The sequence below is a fragment of the Helianthus annuus genome, chromosome 15 (genome assembly GCF_002127325.2).
Source record: "Helianthus annuus cultivar XRQ/B chromosome 15, HanXRQr2.0-SUNRISE, whole genome shotgun sequence".
In the NCBI taxonomy this organism is placed as follows: Eukaryota; Viridiplantae; Streptophyta; class Magnoliopsida; order Asterales; family Asteraceae; genus Helianthus; species Helianthus annuus.
The window spans coordinates 172,147,340-172,168,319 of record NC_035447.2 but is presented as its reverse complement, the minus strand read 5'-3'; the positions used below and the strand labels follow the sequence as shown (position 1 = coordinate 172,168,319).

Below are 20,980 nucleotides of genomic sequence, written 5' to 3'. Positions count from 1 at the left end.
CACGATAGAAACCGTCTCTACTGTTCTAGAAGGATATGAAATGTCCATTAGGAACCATTCTTTTCCCTTATCTCTACTTCCTTTCAAACTGGCGGGTTTTGACATCGTGCTAGGCATGGACTGGTTATCCCGTAATCAGGCCCAAATCATTTGCGGCAAAAGACAGATAGTTTTAAAGACTCCGAGTGGTGAATCTCTTACCATTCGAGGGGATACGCATTACGGATTGCCCGAAGACGTATCTATGCTGAAAGCTTCAAGGTGTTTGAACAGAGGCTGTGTAATTTACATGCCTCAGGTGATAATAGAAGAACCAAAGCCGAAGATCGAGGATCTTCCTGTCATTTCTGAATATCCCGAGGTTTTTCCTGAAGAACTACCTGGTTTGCCACCAGATAGACAAGTGGAGTTCAGAATAGACATCATTCCTGGAGCAGCTCCGATAGCAAGAGCACCTTACAGATTAGCGCCAACGGAAATGAAAGAACTGAGGACCCAGTTGGATGAACTGCTGGCGAAAGGTTTTATCAGACCTAGTTCATCTCCCTGGGGAGCTCCTGTCCTATTTGTAAAGAAGAAGGACGGATCGATGCGGTTGTGCATCGACTATAGAGAACTAAATAAAGTTACCATAAAGAATAGATATCCTTTACCAAGGATCGATGATCTATTCGATCAGCTGCAAGGAGCAAGCTACTTCTCAAAGATCGACTTAAGGTCGGGTTATCATCAACTAAGGGTCAGAGATGAAGATGTACACAAGACTGCATTTAGGACTCGCTATGGTCATTACGAGTTCCTAGTGATGCCTTTTGGGCTCACAAATGCACCGGCTGCGTTCATGGATCTCATGAATCGCGTTTGCAAGCCATACTTGGACAAATTCGTCATAGTCTTCATCGACGATATCCTTATCTATTCCAAGAATCAAGCTGACCACGAGAAGCACCTCCGTTGCATTCTCGAATTACTACAACGTGAGAAACTCTACGCCAAATTCTCGAAATGTGAATTCTGGCTACGAGAGGTCCAGTTTTTAGGACACGTTGTGAGTGAGCGTGGTATCCAAGTGGATCCCGCTAAGGTAGAGGCGGTCATGAACTGGCAAGAGCCAAAGACGCCTACCGAGATTCGTAGTTTCCTGGGATTGGCAGGATACTACCGAAGGTTTATTGAGAACTTTTCAAGGATTGTTGCGCCCTTGACTTCTTTGACCAAGAAGAAAGAAAAGTACATTTGGGGCCCAAAGCAGCAAGAGTCCTTTGAAATACTGAAGCAGAAGCTAAGCAACGCACCTGTGTTGACCCTACCTGAGGGTACTGATGAATTCGTGGTTTACTGCGATGCATCACACACAGGCATGGGGTGTGTGCTTATGCAGAAGGGCAAGGTGATTGCCTATGCTTCAAGGCAATTAAAGGTGCATGAAAAGAATTACACCACCCATGATTTGGAGTTGGGTGCCGTTGTATTTGCACTGAAGTTGTGGAGACATTACCTTTATGGTATTAAATTTGTGATTTATTCAGATCACAAAAGCCTTCAGCACTTGTTCAACCAGAAGGAGTTGAACATGAGACAGCGCCGTTGGATGGAAACCCTGAATGATTATGACTGTGAAATCAGGTACCATCCCGGCAAGGCGAATGTGGTCGCCGATGTCTTGAGCAGGAAGGAAAGGGTAAAACCCATTCGAATCAATGCCAAGAGCATTGAGGTTAAGAATAATTTGATGGAAAGGATATTAGCTGCGCAGCGTGAGGCTGTGTTGGAAGCTAATTATCCTAATGAAAAGCTGGGAGTAACTAAGGAGCAGTTGACTCTTAGCAAGGATGGAATTCTTAGGCTGAACGGACGCATATGGGTTCCGATTTATGGAGGACTACGAGATGTTGTTCTCCAGGAAGCCCATAGTTCCAAATACTCAGTCCATCCTGGTGCTGACAAAATGTACCAAGACTTAAAGGCAAATTATTGGTGGATAGGCTTGAAAAAGTCTGTAGCCGCCCACGTAGCAAAGTGCTTGACTTGTGCTCAAGTCAAGGCCGAGCACCAAAAGCCGTCTGGCTTGCTACAACAGCCTGAACTTCCCGAGTGGAAGTGGGAATGTGTAACTATGGACTTCATAACCAAGTTACCCAAGACCAGGAAAGGAAACGATACAATATGGGTCATAGTCGATAGGCTGACTAAATCAGCTCATTTTCTACCCATCAAGGAGACATATAGCTCCGATATGTTAGCCCAACTTTATGTTGATAAGATTGTAGCCTTACACGGCATACCTGTGTCTATTATCTCCGACAGGGATACTAGATACACGTCTCATTTCTGGAAAAGTTTCCAGCAATCTTTGGGCACGCGTTTAAACTTTAGTACGGCTTACCATCCACAGACAGACGGTCAAAGTGAGCGTACTATCCAAACGCTAGAAGACATGCTTCGTGCATGTGCGATCGATTTAGGTGGTAACTGGGATAAAAACCTACCCCTGATCGAATTCTCCTACAATAATAGCTACCACACCAGCATAAAGGCTGCGCCTTTTGAGGCATTATATGGTAGGAAATGCAGATCGCCTGTTTGTTGGGCGGAAGTAGGAGAGGTCCAATTATCGGGACCAGAGATTGTTTTCCAGACGACGGACAAGATTGTCCAGATCCGGGAACGTCTCAAGGCTGCCCGCGATAGGCAGAAGAGCTACGCTGATCCAAAGCGTAAGGATTTTCACTTCGAAGTGGGTGAAAAAGTATTACTTAAGGTGTCACCCTGGAAGGGGGTGATGCGTTTCGGCAAGAAAGGCAAACTGAGTCCGAGATACATAGGACCTTTTGAGGTCATTGAACGGGTCGGATCAGTCGCCTATAAGTTGAACTTGCCTGAAGAGCTCAATGGAATTCACAATGTGTTCCACATCTGCAATCTCAAAAAGTGCTTCGCCGACGAATCGTTGGTGATTCCACACACAGATGTGCATATAGATGAGAGCTTAAAGTTCATAGAAAAACCTTTGTCGATTGAAGATCGACAGGTGAAGAAGCTTCGCAGAAAGCACGTACCGATTGTAAAAGTCAAATGGGATGCTCGTAGAGGTCCTGAATATACGTGGGAAGTCGAAGCTACAATGAAAGAAAAATACCCCTATTTATTTGAGTAAATCTCGGGTCGAGATTTATTTTAAGGGGGTGAGGATGTAACACCTCGAATTTTTGTGTCCAATGATGTGTTAACACGTGTCATTTGTTTACACGTGGCATCTATAATAAATAAAGGACTAATTTTGACAAACCTTGAAAGTATATAAATTCGAGGGTTATAAAATGTCAACAAGGGTAAATATACTGTATAGTATCCCTAAATAATGCTTAAACCTTCAAAACGAATAAATTATAGATCGTACAAAAACAAAACGCGAAAGAAAGTGAGAGATTACAAACTACAGGGGTTAACTGTGTCAACATGTTTAATAATACCTCTGAGTGACCCTTTAACGTTCCAAAGACTTTGTAACGGTATTATACACTCACTAAAATAATATATATGAATTTCGCGAAGTTTCGATATGAAACGAGAAAGTTACGATCGAAATCGTAGAAGAAGGGTTAAAAGCATCAACAGTGAAAGTTAAGGCTTTCCAATATAATTAATAAATAAACCGGGGACTTAATAGCGCGGGTGAATAACACGAGGCCCCTATCGGTAAATAACCGAGGACCAAACCGCAAAGTTACCCCTTCAAATCCGAAAGGTCAGGTAAATCATTACGAAAGATTTCGTTATTAATGGCCAGATTCTGTAATGATAACAAAAGATTTAAAGTTTCTGAAATTATAACCTCTCGCGACCCGCGTGAAGGTTAGGGGTAAGTTGAGGCGGGCCGCGAGCCACCTCAATTACGCATCTGATTTATCAAACTCAGGCGACCCGCATTATAGTGCATGGGAACTCCCATGCGGGCCGCGTAAAGTGCCCAGATGCAGAATGTTGATGTTTTCTTGACTTTTGGAGCCTTGAACGATCAATAACCAACAAATGGGGCATGGGCACCCTATGCTCAACCCATAACACTTAGGGGACACCTACCATCACCTCTGGTCTGATTGTAAGTGTTGTAATGATCATGTTTGCTTGGCATTGGCTATAAATAGCATGCCTTAAGCTCATAACAATTCACACAACTCAAACTCACATCTTTGATCATTCTAAGTGCTCTCAAGTCCTCATCTCTGCTCCATAAGCAAGAACACAACTTCTGTAAGTGATCTAACCCTTTGTGGTTCCACATTTCCTTAGTAAATGGCTAAGAACCAAACCGTCGTAACTACGGTTTGACTTTACAATAAATCAGTAATGGTTCAGTCTTATGACGAATCAAAAGTGGTTATGAGTTGGTATTTATGTGGGTAATAAACCTCTAAAATGGTTCCCCATGATCACCACTCTAACTATGTCAAATGTCGAGTCAAACGTGCGGTTAAAAAAGTCAACAGAAAGCTATTTTAGCGATTTATGCATAATCTGTAATGTATATGTTATGGAACCTGTTTTGATAATCATAAAACATGATAATAAGCATATAAACTTGTTTGCGCTCGTTTGAATCGACCATTTGCTATATTGAACCGGTTCGGAGCCGAATGTCGCAAAAGTTTGACTTTTGCTTTGACTTCAGTTCTGACCCGTTTTAGTGAGGTATAAATATACCTTAGGACTCTCTTAGGACCAGGTCACATGTTGGTATAAACCTCTGTGGTCGGTTCATGAGTTATCCGAGTCTTTTGCGCAATTCCGTCATTCGCCTAAAAGTTGACCGTAACGGCCTTTTAAAATTAAAACGAGTATTTCAGACACGTGAACGGACCAAAACCTTGCTTATTAAATTATAAGCATGTCCTTAAAGTTTCACGTCAATCCGAGGTCTAGAATGAGAGTTATGCTAAAAGGCGCACTTTTAAGAAAGTTTTGTAATTAACGGCGCAATTAGCATAACGCCCATCTAACCCAAGTTTTCGTCACCAAAACTTTTACCCACTGTGGTAAAATAATATTTTGGGAATTTTAAAGATTTTTAATAATTTTTACCTTGCTCATAACCTGCGGTTATGGCTACGGTTCAGCAAATACCGAATATGCCCTTTTTGGCCAAAACGGGAGTTCTACAAGGTCTTTTGACCCAATTCCAGTTGCCACTGGTTTTAAATAATAAATAAAGTATTTTGAGCTTTATAAGCTGTTCGGGAAACTCAGATTTCCTGTAGAACTCGAAAAGCCCTTTTTAAAGTCTTTAAAATGCCCGAAAAGCGCCTACGGGGCATAATATTAACTTAAACTCGTTACGGGCATTACGGAAGGTATCCTACTGATACCAAAATACTTTTAAGGCATATTGACTTAGGAAATAAGCGTAGGACACTTATGGTTAACCGTTTCGCCTATTTGCGCACACGGTACGGCTCATGGAACTAGTTTTCGTGCAATAGCCGATATGGGTCAAATTATATTATTTGAACCCCAAAATCCAGAGTATGAACTATAAACCCATATAAAACAAGTCTCTGAACTTGTTGGGTCCAAATCATACTCCATTCTCGGTTTTCGCCTTTTCGTGCGAATTAACCATATCTATATATCGGAACCAACCGGTCTAGGCTACGGCCATTATAACGACCCGTTAGGATTCTAAGAGGTTAATTAAAACCTTCGTTCCAGATTAGGAGCCCCAGTAAAAGCTATCGGTGACTTGATCTAAATTAAGGATTTATACTTGCAAAGGTAAATACTTTAACTTATTTCCCCTATATGGGCTTGGGTTACGGTATATTAATACCGCTTGATTGAGTATTATATAATTCCATCGCTTAGGTGGTTAATTGATTAAATATGACCGACTCATTTAAACAGTTTTGTTGCTTATAAGCCTTTGGGGGGTTTAATGACCGTTGTCCCGGATATCCTTGGCATCATTTTACGAAATGGCCACGACCATCGACATCCCGGTGTAGGCGTACACCCGGTATAAAGTGTCGACATTAAAAATTAAAAGACGTAGCCGTTGGTTTTTGTACTACGGTTTTACGCAAACGTGGTGTGTCTATAAATCTTTAACCCGGCACGACCCGGGCTACTGAACACATAAAAGAACATGTAAAACGTTCACAAGATCATTATGAATTTTCCCAAGTTATAAAAGAGTTTGTGCCTTGTGCATTCAAATCAATTTTAATAAACATTTTCAAATGTGTCAGTTGAATGTATTTACCAGTGTAAACTGACGTATTTTCCCCAAAAAGATTAAGTGCAGGTACCTAAACGTAATTGGCTGGTATTAGCTCCCTAGCGTCGGGATAAGCCTCGCAAGCTTGATTGCAGTATCTAATGGAACAATACTTTACCTTTATTCACGATCCACTGTGGATATTCAACTTCTGTAATACATTGATATTATCACCAGAGGTTGAAATATATATATTTATCTTATGCTTCCGCTGTGCATTATATAATTGTGTGGTTTGACTATATTGTTGCCAACATCGTCACGGTAATCCCCCACCGGGCCCACCGGTGAGACACGTGGAAATCGGGGTGTGACACCTCGCTTCTACCCCTTTTCCTGCCAATCAACTGGGCGGCAGCATCTTCTTCTTCTTCAGCCTCATCATCTTCAGGCATAGATGGGGTCGCGCCAGCATCAGGGTTACGAGAACCCGCGCTCCCAGAGCTTTTTGAGCCGCCCGCTCCAGTTTTTGTTTTAGCTGTGCGCGATAAGCCTTCAAGTGAGTCACTGACTATAACAAAATCGTCTAAGTCACTTTGTCGAAGGCGAAAAGTACCTTTATCAGTAGCGGCGGTTGCGCGACTAGGGCCAGTCCCCTTGCTGGTCACGTCAGAATCTACCTTCGTCTTCTTCTTCTTCGAGGGTTTCTTCTTCTTCTCTTCTGGGTCAATCCCCAGGTCGCGCAACACACCTGTAAAGATGTTAGACCACGAACTTAGCTTGCCGCTGGAAGACCCTACTGACTCCTCGCTGGAAAGATAGAGAATCTCTTTCCCAGCAGAAGTCACAGAGCGCAAAGGACGAGGTTTAGGAAATTGCGCACCTTCCGTCGTGGTTGGCGGCGAAGCAAAGGCACCATCAACCGGATACATGAAGTTGCCCTTGATCTGGTCATACCAGCTCTCCTCGTCATCACGCAATGGGCGCACGCCCATAGACCCACCAAACGTGGTGAAGGCAGCTTGATACAGTTGCGCCTCTACACGTAAATATACATAAGAAACAGAAACGACCTCTAACAGAAAGAAGGAAAAGGAGATAACTAACCTTGATCACCGATCTTCAGCACCGGAACCTCCTTGCTGTTGGGTGACCACTGGTCACTCATCTTGGCTGCCACCAACACGTTTTCCCCAAACACCCGATTTGGGGTTGGGTTCAACTGTTGGTACCACCGAGCATTCTTAGGGATCGGAAGGTCTTCTTTCGGTATCGCTTCAGTCCAATCCCTGAAGGGCATGGCGATCGGCAACACTTCCTCACGGATGAAGAAAAATTTAGGTTTCCAGTCATGGAAACTTTTTGGAGGGTTTAGTAGAATTTTCTTCGCTGCACCATGGCTTGCAAAGGAAAAGAAACCCATCGTCCTCTGCAACTGGTAGAAGGCCCGGAACTTCTCCACCGTTGGCTCAATGCCATGAGATTGGCATAAGAACTCGAAATGACGAACCCTAACCATCCCAGGTGGGCTCATCTGTGACAGATGGAAGTTGTAATGATGAAGAATATGCCCCATGAAGTTTGTAGCCGGCAACCTAAAGTTACCCTGAAGAAAGAAATCTTCATATAGGGTAATATAACCCGGTGGTGCATCAGCCGCGGTCTGGCCCTGAGCCGGATACCGGGCGTCCCACTCCGGTGGGAATCGGAAACTCCGAACGATCTGTTCGAAGAGCCCAAGATCCCATTTGAGGACTGGAACTGGACCTTCCTCAGTAGCAGCAACTTCTTGATGTTCTTCACTCATTATATCGAAAAAAGAAATCTGGAAAAACTTGAAGAAAATCTTGAAGATTTAAAGAAAATCTTGAAGATGTGAAGAACTCTGAAGATTCAAAGAAGTTTGAGAGAGAAAGCAACGAAGAAAAGTGAGGATCTCTCACATCTCTTCGGATATATATACCCATCGCATTTAATGCGATGGGTAACCGTGCCGCTTTCGCCGCTAGGCTAGCCAACGAGAGGCTGCCACGTCAAGCGGAAAACCAGGGGTGACGGTTACCACGCGCGCGTGGGCCTCACTCTCCTGACACGAAGTGCAACCGTCGCAGTCGGCATGATGACATCCGTGACAGGGGTCAACTCAAACGTCGCACTCAACGACTTATCCCACCAACTTGTCAGAGTTCAAATTTCGAAGTTTCCCGCCATAAAAAGTATAAGTAACTTTAGGCAGAAGTTACATGAGCCGCGCAAGCTAAACGTCGCCTTTAATAACCTTGCGCGCTTGATTGGACAAACAAAAAATTCCTCAAGACCCGCCTTGGTAGCGGCGCAATTGGAACCAACAATTTCCACATGCGCCACACCAATCAAGATCAAAGGAACATTTCCCCTTTACTCTTATTTCTCTTATTTTTATTAAGTCCAGAGCTCCAACCACTTGCGTTGCGCATGGTGCAGCACTGGACTGGGGGGACTTGAAGGGGTATGGTCCCAAAAAGCCGCGCAAACCTCCGCTCAGGTTGCGCGTGAGACCATACTCCTTATTTCAGTAAATCTTACTAATTAGACCCTCGCGCGGCTTACACCACGTTCTGATCTACCCCGCGCAAGGCACCGCCCACAAGAGGCCCGGATATCAGCACTTAGCATGAAACGTTGGGACAAATGAGCATACTAACCCCGCGCGGGTTAGTTTGCTGTCCAACAAGAACTACACAGTAAGGAAGCGCACGGCTACCTACAGGGTACATAAGGTACAAGTGGCAGTAAAAGGAGCCAATGAGCGTCCAGCAGGCTCTGGTCAATCGTGCGCCACGATCGTCTGACGAGAAGTACACAAGGACGCCTACGTGGCACCAATCAGAGGACGGAGACAACTGTCCCACGATCTCCACTTGTCTGCTGATGGCAGAAGGACAACAAGGCCGACAACAATGACACGTGGCTCCAATCAAGGTGCGCCAGCACCGAGGAACGTCTAGAAGCCACTAAGCGGTCGACGCCAGTGAGACAAAGAGCATATCCATTATGTTGTCCGTTTCCGGCCCAAGGCCCATCAGCCCATAACCCCTTACACCTCTCCGGCTATAAATAGAGACCTCATTCCACAGGTTAAACATTCTATTCCCTCCACTCTCACTCTTAGCACTTATTCTCAAAGCAGTCGCTTATTCTCACGCCGGAGCCTGGTTAAGAGGGAAACCCCCACATTCCCCTCTTAACGAGTAACAGTGTTCTGTTTTGCAGGATCGAACCACCAAGTCGGAGCTCAAATATCCACAAGAAGATTAACCACTATGATAGAAACATAAACCAATCTCAATTAAGTCCCTAATTAGATCAGTGTTTCTTCATGGGCCTTTTGAGAGGACGGTGACATTGATCAAGAAACGAAGAATTGGGAGGCGGCATTAATATATGAGAATAAAGGAGTTGTTGGAAGATCAGCCGCAATTTAGGGGAGAAGACATATACAACATCAGAAGAGGCACATATATCAAAACTTGGACGCACGGAAAGAAAAAATACGCAATATCAGACGAGAGGGGGCGACGGCAGAAAGAGTAGACGAAGAACAGAAGGAACGATCTGGAGCAAGGGTTCATACGGTTCAAGTTTCAAGGCCGTGATTCAAGATTTGATTACGGGTTTGCAAATAATTAATCTATTGGTTCGATATACTTATTGTTTATTGAATTCATGATTATGATTTATTATTTTAAGACTTGTATTGCATTCTTGACTATGGTTTTTGGCTAGACTTTCGTTGCTACCTAGGTTAAGATGAATATTTAATGAAGTTTGGATTTCTTTTTGTTTATTATCGTGTGTATGGGTTTTTCTTAAAAAGTAAAGAACTTTGGAATCTTTAACTTAGTGCGTATGCGTATCTGGTTTTGATTACTGATTGTTTATTCGTTTCACATGAACCTTGGTGAATGTCTTTCATAGGATAGGTTTGTGTTGATTGTTCGAGTCTCTGCGAGTTCGGGTAGTCTTTGGGTGAATTGGCCAATAACCTTAGAAACGGTAAATAAAATATATTTAGAACTTGATATTCTGCTAATCTTGTCGCTGAGAGGCTCGAGGTTATTAATAGGTCTCAGTTTGATATATAGCTAGGATTAGGTTTTGAGAGAAATCAGTCTTAGTTCCCTAATCTTATTCGTGTCTATTAAACTAAATTAAAATCCATAGTTGCCTTAGACTTTCGCGCTGAGAGGTAGATTGTCGGATTAAGGCACTTTTAAAGAAGTTAGAGGACTGAGAGGAAGTCTAACCAACCGGTAGTCATAACAGCCCTGTAGAGTCTCACAGGTTTCTTCCTGAGAAGGGTCGGGAGGTCTTAGTAGAGATTTCTTAGGGTTTAGCACACGAAGATCCCGGTTCCATACCACTTTAGTTTCGAATAGAAATCCATTCCTAGTTAAATAGGATTCTAACCTAGGTAGTTATTCGTCATCTTTGGTCTCAATCTTCGTCTAAGTCGCGTCTTAGTTAGTCTAGTTAATTAGTTTATTTTAGTCGTAATTTTAGGATATTTAGAAAACCCCCCAAACAACAAAACAGTTAAGTACAGTTAGGTTAGTCAGTCTATTCAGAGTCTAGTTAACGTAGTCAGTAGAGTCTCGTGGGTTCGACACTCGGACTTACTTAGGCTATACTGCATTGACCGGTATACTTGCCGGTTGTGTGGTCTAGGTTTTAGAGTCTTAGTTTATAAATTTAAAACTTAGAGAGTCTAGTTTAGGGTTTAATTTAGTTAATTTAATTAGACAACTTTTAGCACATCAATTACCTACCTATACATTTATGATGTGCGGGGATAGTAGATGATGATAAGTGGTTGATAAGGGCGGCTGTCCAAATGGTGGGTGCCACATGGCACCCGTTAAAGTATTTTGTTTTTGTATTTTTACCGACGTAATATTAATATATACATGCGGAGACAAATTGTATCACAAGTAATGGAAGTGGTGTGGTGGAAAATATTGTTGTTTTTTAACTATCAGATTCAGGTTAATGAAGCAAGTCGCGTTATATTTGTTTTTTTGGTAAATTAGAAATGTCTAACTAGAACCCTTAACTTTAATAAAAATAAAGTTTTTTTTTCCTGTTTGCCCTTGTTTTTTTTACATTGTCCGAACTTAAAAAAAGTTTTGATGTACCGTAGTGAACCGAATCAGTAATTAAAAATGCAAAAATTTTAGTTTTTATTTTTGGCAAAACCATGGTAGTGTTTTGTTTTAATTGACTGACTTGATATAGGGGCTGTTTGGCAACATCTGAATGGTTAAGTGCTGAACCAGTAAGAGGTCTGAACCATTAAGAACCTGTATAATACTTAACCGTTCAGAGGCAAATGTCTAACCAATTCAGATTAGAGGTCTTAACCATTCAGACTCTGTATAAATCTTAACCATTCAGAGGCAAATGTCTGAACCATTTAGACATCTGCTCGTGAAACAAACAGTCTGAACCATTAAGTGCTGAACCAATAAGAGACCTGAACCATTAAGAGCCCCATTAAGAGGTAAACAAACAGCCCCACAATTTTTATTAAGTTGTCTTAGACCGGACGGTATGGGGCTCGTCCCCAGGCCCATCCCCTTGCCGCCACCCCATCCTTGCCACGCCTTGCTCCGTCGCCGCCCCAGGCTCGTCCTCTTCGTCCGCACACGCACGCACGCACGCACGCACGCACACACGCACACGGGTTCATCCCCCACCCCATAGGTCCATCCTCCTTTAGGCCCATCCTTACACCCGCTTACGTAGAGGCCCATCCTTACACCCGCTTACGTAGCGGCCCATCCTTGGAGGACTACCCTCCTCCATACCTTCCAAGTTTATAAGTAATATATACAAGTAACCGAAACATAAACGTGTATGTAATGAAAATGACAAATATTCGGTTTAACGCCCTACAACAATAACACCAACCAGACACAAAACTAGTTAACAAACAAATCTCTCCTAGATTTATTACACAAAAAAGAAAAAAAAATCAAAATCGAACGGCTACAATCTCATCACCTCCGTAAAAAGGTCAAAACTTGTTTCGGATACCTCTTTTAGCCTCCTCTCCCTCTCTCTCTCCTCTCTCTCTCTCTCTTCTCTCTCTCTCTCTCTAACAAAACCTTCAAATTCATCCATGACACAACACAAAATCAACATCTGATTCGTTCTCGTAACTCGTTCTATCGCTACTTTCTCAGATCTGAAACCTCTTGATTCACTGTTTATGGAAATGGCTGCAATTTCTTCCAGTCCTCGCACCGTTGAAGAGATCTTCAAGGATTACAGCGCTCGTCGTGCCGGAATCGTTCGAGCTCTCACTTACGGTATTGTTTTTTTTGCGTTTTTTTGTAGCTTTTGACTTTGTTTAGTTGCTGATTTTTTATTGTTTCTTGTTGCAGATGTTGATGAATTCTACGCGACTTGTGATCCAGGTTTAGTTTCATGTTTAAATGAATTTGTGTAATTTTTGAGCGATTTTGTGGTGTAATCAGTGATTTTTGCTTGTTATTATTTTTGAAGTAATTTTAGGTTTTGTTTGTGCTTAATTTGTAACTGAATATTAATGTTTAGATGCAGGTGCATAATTCATGTGATTTTTGAAGTTATTTTAGCTTTCAAATTGATAAACAGTTTTGCAGTATAAGTTTCTAGTAGATTGAATTTTAATCAGTGATTTTTGTTTCTGCTTGGTATGTATTTGAATTTTAATGTTCAAATGCATTTATAGAATTTGTGTGATTTTGAGCACTTTTGTGATATAAGCAGTTAGGTTCACCGTTCACGTTATTTACTTGATATTATATAAATGTTGGTTTGATTTTGAAGTAATTTTGGATTTCAATTGATGAACAATTTAGAAAATTTAACTTTCAAATTGAAGTTTTGTTTGTGCTTTTTTTGTAATTGAGTTTTAATGTTCAAATGCAATTATATAATTCGTGTGATTTTGAGCACTTTTGTGATATAGTCAGTGATTTTTGCACGTTATTGACTTTCTAAAAGTGATGGTTTGATTTTAGCTTTCAAAATAATAAGCAATTTATTGATACAACTTTCATATAGAAGTTTTGTTTGTGTTAATTTGTAATTTGTAATTGAGTTTTATTGTTCAAATGCAATTGTATAATTCATTAATTCGTGTGATTTTGAGCTCTTTTGTGATATAATCAGTGAGCTTCACGTTATTTACTCGATGTTCTGAAAGTGATGGATTGATTGCTTGGTGTAATGAACTAACTTTAGACGGGTTTAACTTTGGTTAATTTGATGAATTTTGAACACCTGTAGAGAAGGAGAACTTGTGTTTGTACGGACATCCAAACGAAACATGGGAAGTAACACTTCCAGCAGAGGAAGTTCCTCCAGAACTCCCGGAACCCGCTTTGGGTATTAACTTTGCACGAGATGGGATGCACAAAAGAGATTGGCTCTCATTGGTTGCCGTGCATACAGACTCTTGGCTGTTGGCGGTTGCTTTCTACTTCGGTGCTCGTTTGAATAGGAACGAGAGGTGCCAGTTCTTTCTTATCCATTGTTTCTCACGTTTCACTATAAATTTGTTTTCGTTCATCTCCATTCATACATTTTAGCATATATATATATATAACACTAGGCTAATTGAGAAACTTGAGAAGCATTCTGGACCACACATTTTCACTAAGCTTTTCGTAATATACACATATGTATAGTTTAAAATTGACTATATACTATGTGTATAATTCAAGATTTGACAATATACATATATGCCTATATATATACATATTTATCTATATAGAGGCCAATTAACGTACAAGACCACCTTATCGTGCGATGCATACCCGAGCATCTCAACCGCACATCTGATCTAATCTAGGCCTTCAATTGACCGCGGTGACACAATAGTAATTAACTATGCATAATTACACACGTTAATTGCATAATTACGCACGTTATGTTGGTGGTCGCGTACAGTCACACATTAAGAGACTTTTGTATTTAAACCTTCCTCTATACATATATATGTATGTATATATGTCGTCACGTTTCTCGTTCTTTGGTTTGCTTTGTTTAACGTTTAAAAACGGGTCTTCTTTGGGTTGACTTTTTTGATTAAATGAGCTTTCGGTTTGATTTGTTAACAATGATAAATTAAACAAGTCTACCCACCAGCTAGTTTACGTACTGGATAACACGTTACAACTTGATTACATCTCGTTTGATTTGTTTAGATAAATGGGTCAGGTTAGGATTGATGTTTTTTGACACGAATTAATATATGGCTAGTGTTCGGGTTCAACGATTTTAACTCACCAACCAAACACGATTGGCACCTGTAGACTGTTTACTAGCTATATAGGCATTTTAATGCCGAGTAGAATGTAGACGTGTTTAGGTTTTGGTTACTGGTTCATGGCTAAAGACTCTGAATCTGACTTGAACAGGAAACGTTTGTTCGCTCTGATAAACGAGATACCCACCGTGTTTGAAGTCGTGACGGAGAGGAAGCATGTGAAGGACAAGCCAAATGTGGATAACGGCAACAAGTCTAGATCCAGCACAAAGGTAACTAGTATGTTAAAGGTGGTTAAATGGGCGGGTCGGGTCGGGTCGGGTCAAAATGGGTAGTGTGACTAGGGTTGCAAACGAGCCGAGCTGAGTCTGAGCTTGACCAACTCGAGCTTGATTAACTTATGAGAGCTCGAGCTCAGCTCGTTTACTATCTATTAATTAATATGTTAAATATAAAAAATAGACTCGTTTAGGGCTTTAGGCTCGCGAGCTCGATAAGTGAAGCTTGGGCTCGTTTACTAAACAAGCTTATCTTTAGGTTCGGGTCGGCTCGTAAACAAGTTTAAATAAGCCCGTCTCGGCTCGTTTACTAAAAAACTTTAAATAAGGGGTAAATGTTATTAAATATTAATAAAAACTAATATTGCACTAAAGCTCGATAGCCTGGACAAGCCTGACGAGCTTCACATGCGAGGCTCGAGCTCAGGCTCGATAAATAAACGAGCTTTATCGTTAGGCTCAAGCTCGGCTCGGGCTCGATAAGGCTCGGCTCGTTTCAAGGTTTTTTCTCGAGCCGCTCGGCTCGTTTGCACCTCCAACGATGACTCATACGGATTTGTTTTGGTTACAGAGGACGAATGACGGGCAATCAAAAAGCACACCAAGAGTCTATGATGAGGGTTATGCAGAAGAGGAAGAAGACGAGCACGGGGAAACCCTTTGTGGGACGTGTGGAGGGAATTACAGCGGTGATGAGTTTTGGATCGGGTGTGACATCTGCGAGAGGTGGTATCACGGTAAGTGTGTGAAAATAACACCCGCCAAAGCTGAAAGTATCAAGCAGTACAAATGCCCTTCTTGCAGCACGAAGAAAATCCGCCCGTAAACCCGAAATTCTAACAAACATGTTGAATATCATCTATCTATCTATCTATCTATATTTGCTTTGCTAGTAGGATGTTTATCTTTTTCTACAGCATATAAATAGGTTGCTATTACTATATGTGGTTATTTGACTTATTTCTCTTAGGATATCATTTGAGTGAGATTATATTTAAAAGACCATTTGACCGAGAAGGCTATGATATTCAGTACATTGAACCATGAGAATCTAACTAATTACAATTGACTATCTTATCTCTAAAAACAATACGTTTAAATTTATATATACAATAAAAATACTGGCGGCAATGTTTGAGCGGGTCACTTAACGTTCCCCTATAAGATCGCCGAACCAATAGTGAGACCAATCTTGGAGATTAGGAATTGAAACCGTGGTCGTAGAAGTGGCTTTGTGAGGACATCAACTTGCTGATCATCACCAGAGATACGTATAACCCGTAAGGAACTAGCTTGTACTTTTTTTTTCACGGACAAAGTGAAAATCATACCAAGCTCGGAAAGCTTGTTTGAGTCTGTAAATTGCTTTGTTTAATTTACAAACATGGGTAGGAAAGGATGGATCAACAAAACCCAAGGTTGGGCCATGAAAACATCCTCGGTTAATGTTCCTTGAAGGAATAATTATTAATATCGACTTGTCAGAGAGTCCACCCATGAGAGACGACGATAGAAAGAACCAAGCATAGGGTCACCGGTTTGGGAACCGGGCTAAAAGTTTCAATGTAGTCGATGCTGGGCCTCTGAGTGAAAGCCTTTAGCAACAAGATGCGCTTTGAAGTGTTCAACAAAACCGTTAGGACTAAATTTGGTGTGAACAACCAACTTAGATCCCACAGCAAGTGATGATGGTATAAGGGTCTATATATGTGTTTTAATGGTGTCATTAAGCGATTGATGAGATATGTAGCCGTAGTAAAAGCAAACGGCTAAAAGGTGATGGGTAATACGGTATGGGATAGTAAGGCCAAGCCGAATTTAAATTTTATGTCTGAACTGATCAATAAAAAGTCGAAATCAAGACTTACAAATTTTAACGACTCCGCCGCAATGCTAATAAATAAATGTAAATCATATATATATATATATATATATATATATATATATATATATATATATATATATATATATATATATATATATAGTTAAAACTAGGATTAAGCATCCCCCGCGTTGCGGCGGGGGGCATAAAATCGTGACTTGTTTATTATGACATCGATGGGCATAAAATCGTGACTTGTTTATTATGACATCGATAACATTCCTAGAGTCTTGGGCTGAACTGGAATCTGGTTATTCATCGTGTCCATTTGTTTCTTCTCATTACAATTAACAGTCCCACAAAAGGTTGCATATATCAGCAGTAACTACTGACACTTGCATTTCAAGTTAAATCATGTGTACAAACAACTTAAATTCCAAAGTCTACATAAACCCCCCACATTGGAGTCATTTAAATTATCAAAACAAACCCAAACATCATCTCGCATTCGATCTGTGGGATTTAAACTCCCCAAAACAACAACCAAGAAGGCAAGAACGTCACAGAAACAACAAACAACCAGCGGTGGAGTTCAAAACCCCCTTAAAAACTACGTTGTAAGAGAGATTTTAGAGAGAATCTGTATGTGGTGAAGAGAGAAGCTGTTTATGGTGTGTCAAAAAAACCCAAAATACCAATACGTGTCAACACCCAAATATGAGAAGCTGAAGATGGTTTTCAAAAGTCACAATGGTTTAACAAAAAACCACCCTAAAGTACAATACAATTAGATATGCATAGTGTACTAACATTGTATGTATAGAAAATGGTACAAACCATAAAGAAAAAGATGCAAGTAAGTCATTGCATGAAACATCAATAAAGCACAAGTTACAAGTCCCTGATACACAAACATGTTGCAAATTAGATAGTTATATAATATAATATAGGTGGTTAAAATATTACTTAGTACTTTTTAATACATGTAAGTTTAGTGAACCTAGTTATCATCCATATTCATGCAACCACTTAATACATAAATCTGAAGCTACAAGTAACCTTGAACTATTGGAGGAAAATGGTGATCAATCACTAGTTATCTTGTAGATTTTAATGAGTCCACCTGAAGTTTTCCTTGTGGACCCTTTGTCCGAATGAAACGTCTGTAATCATCAAACGTCATTGGCGGATAAAGTGCAGGTGTTTTGGAGGTGACAAGCTCAGATAGAGGTTGAATAAGCATTTCATTCCTGGGATTATAGAAATAAGCCAAAGAAACCCTCTCTTCATCTTGATGCACTACCACCCTATGCTCCACACTTTTGTATATTGAGTTGCTTAAAACCTACTTGAATACTTTAGGCGGTTAGTCACGGCTTCGATCAATCGAATGATAATGTTTGGAGTGTAAAGAGAAATACCTGAAGTTGATCTCCAATGTTTACAATTATGGCATTAGGTAGTACCGGTTTAACGCTTACCCATTGATCATTCTTTCGGATTTGAAGTCCAGAGACTCGCTTATCGGGAAGTAGAAAGGTCATACCGCCAGGATCCGAGTGGGAAGATAGCCCGAGGGTCAAGTCGGGTTGCGGGCACTTGGGATAGAAGTTTGCTCTCAAGCAAGCTCCAATGTCTTTTCCACCAAATGCATTTTGAAGACAATCTTCGTTTAATCCTAGGTTTATTGAGAACACTTTCAAAAAAACCTTACCTAACCTTTGTATTTCCTTAGAATATTCTTCCATAACGTCTCTACATTAAACATACGTATTATTAGTGAATATTTGGTATTGAACAAGATCTTTATTAAGGAATCAAAACACATTTATTTTTAATATATATCCAATATTTTTTATTGGCTAACTCGTGCGTACTCTTAAATCTACATATTTGTCCACTACGGGACTTCAACTCTAGGTAAGGGACATATTCTATACACGTTAGCGCTACTTGCCTACAAGCCCATTGGTATCGACTTATTTGTTAATCCGTTTCCCACACCAAAAAAACGTTATTTGTGACGGAACTTTACGATAGATGGAATTACGTTGCTAATATTGCGACGAAGATCATACGTCAAAAATCCTTCACAAAAATCTATTTCGAATTCAATCTATTGCAACACACTAACAAAACAAAATCTGTCACAAACCATAAAAAATATATCCAATACAAACCGGTCGCTAAAATTTCCACTCTCGAAATCTGTCTCAGATCTAGCAACCGAACATATGTCGCTATCCGTCGCAGAAAGACTATCCACAAAGCTACACAAGACCAACATTTTCGGTAGCAAAATGTTTGCAACTGAGTTATTATTGCTTATTGCTTAAAATTTAAATATGATAACCTACACCTTTATCAACCGAACGATCACTTTTTAAAGCAAAAGAACAAGCAAAATTATGTAAAAACTGTTATATATTATAGTGTAATCGGGACTGACTTGGTGATCAAAGCGAATAATAATACACATCAAACAAGTTAGGAGATGTTTGAGTGCACGCTTATTTTAATTAAATTGTCTTGCTAAAATTGCATCAGGAAAAATATTTTCTGGAAATGGCAACATTTTCGAAACATAAAAAATTGGCAGTTTAGGAGGCAGTTGGCTTAAAATTGAAATAACTGCCTAATGGCAGTTAACCATCTCTAACCTCAAAATTCGTAGACTTTTTTGGTCACAATTCTCTGGTTCAGACAATTCACAGACAAAAACATACCCTGGTTCAATTCTCGAAAATCAGAGTCGTATCCGATTGAATTATTCGGGTGAACCACCGAAATAATTTGATCTGAGAGTAATTACACGCCTCTCTGATCATCCGGTTTTCTGAAAATTCCCCAACAAAAACAAATAAATTATAAGTTTCTCAGATATTTAAACATCATAACTACCTTAGATAAGGTGGATAATCAGGCCATTTTGTTTGACAATTAGCATGATAGTTAAGGAAGTAGTAATCATTCCAATCAAGAATTGCACCTTTCTCAACACCTAATCTACTCCCAAACCCTTCGTAAGTCTTTGGTGAGTTTGCATACTTCTTTTTCACCTCCATTGGTGCATGAAAAAACTCTTGCCAAATTTCTCTAGCCCCATCAAGTAACTCCGTCTTCACACCATGATTAACCAGTTGCATAAAACCCCATTCACGACACGCTTCGAACACTTGTTTCATGGTTTCTTGGCGCAAACTGATCAAACCGGTCATATCGATAACTGGTATGTTGGTATCGGTTAGGCATACAGACGGCCTCTCCGATGGTGGCTTGATGTATTGGTTGGGAATCACAAGGTTCCCACTTTCCGACAAAGATTGGACACAAAGCACTGGTTCCGGCCATTCTCCAACGCTTTCCATGTAAAAGGTTATTGTGGTTTGGTTAGAGAAGGGATGGTTGTTTAAATAGAGGATCAAAGAGGCCGGGATATGATGTTAGAATTTGTAAAGTTCAATATCTATGATTTCATTTGTGTGTTAGACTATACGGACGGGTGGCGCTTGAAAAGGGGCGTTGTGCGACATGTGGACGCCACGTCAGCACGCGTCAGAATAGTGGTGCGGTTAATACACAGGAGGAGTGGGACGAGGCGTGAAAGGTTAGTACGGTGTGACACATGACACACATTTATTATTATTATTTTATAAAACAAATCTATTAAATAAAAAGAACAAATAAATCTCTAAACCACACCAAATCACCATAGCTCACATCATCGTCAACAACACAATGCATGTGGAAATCCTCCCATCCCCTCCCCCACGCCAGCCACAACGCCGTCTCTGGGGTGGTGTTCCAGCGTGGTTGTGGCTTCCATGCCCACACCAGATGGTCTTAGTATTGAATTGAAAAAAAATAATAATAATAATAAACACGTCATTGCTGAAAATTTGGAAGTATATAAAATAACATCTTAAAGGTTGTAAGAGGAAAAAAACCCATAAAATACAAAACCTTTGTAAGGCTCGGTTTCGACGACTTATACATTAGTATTCCGAGAAAAAATCAAGACAAAACGTTGTTAGAAAAATAAACATGTCACAGCGGCAAATCCGGAACTTTATAAAACATCATGATGCGTGTGTAGTGTAATATATTTTAGGTGTATATTTTAAGCTCTTTTACACTTTTTAGCCAAGTTTTAAATTTATAAAACACGATATTTACTAACACTAAACACACATATGGGCAAGTGTACCCATCGTGGACGTAGTATAGTGTTGGTAAGATACCGAGGTCGTCCAAGGACACAAGAGCTTTTAATACCGGTTTATCCTCAACGTCTAATCAAATCAAAACGTTAGAAAAAGGTTTTTAAACTAGAAAAATAAAACTAACTAAAATGCTGAAAATAAAAATAA

General features: G+C 40.4%; 2 protein-coding genes across 2 annotated transcripts; one reads left to right on the top strand and one right to left on the bottom strand.

Moving 5' to 3' along the window:
- Nucleotides 1–12,279: 12,279 nt before the first annotated feature.
- Nucleotides 12,280–15,805, top strand: LOC110912989 (PHD finger protein ALFIN-LIKE 2). The gene is made up of 5 exons (XM_022157842.2): nucleotides 12,280–12,564; nucleotides 12,640–12,672; nucleotides 13,529–13,751; nucleotides 14,662–14,782; nucleotides 15,360–15,805. The coding sequence occupies exons 1-5, from the start codon at nucleotides 12,465–12,467 to the stop codon at nucleotides 15,612–15,614; spliced, it is 732 nt and encodes a 243-aa protein (XP_022013534.1). The 5' UTR covers nucleotides 12,280–12,464; the 3' UTR covers nucleotides 15,615–15,805.
- A 1,879-nt stretch (nucleotides 15,806–17,684) lies between these two features.
- On the bottom strand, nucleotides 17,685–19,978 carry LOC110910932 (probable 2-oxoglutarate-dependent dioxygenase At5g05600). The gene is made up of 3 exons (XM_022155507.2): nucleotides 19,512–19,978; nucleotides 18,032–18,365; nucleotides 17,685–17,955 (listed from the first exon to the last, which is right to left on the bottom strand). Exons 1-3 carry the CDS (start codon nucleotides 19,976–19,978, stop codon nucleotides 17,707–17,709), a joined length of 1,050 nt encoding a protein of 349 aa, XP_022011199.1. The 3' UTR covers nucleotides 17,685–17,706.
- Nucleotides 19,979–20,980: the final 1,002 nt, after the last annotated feature.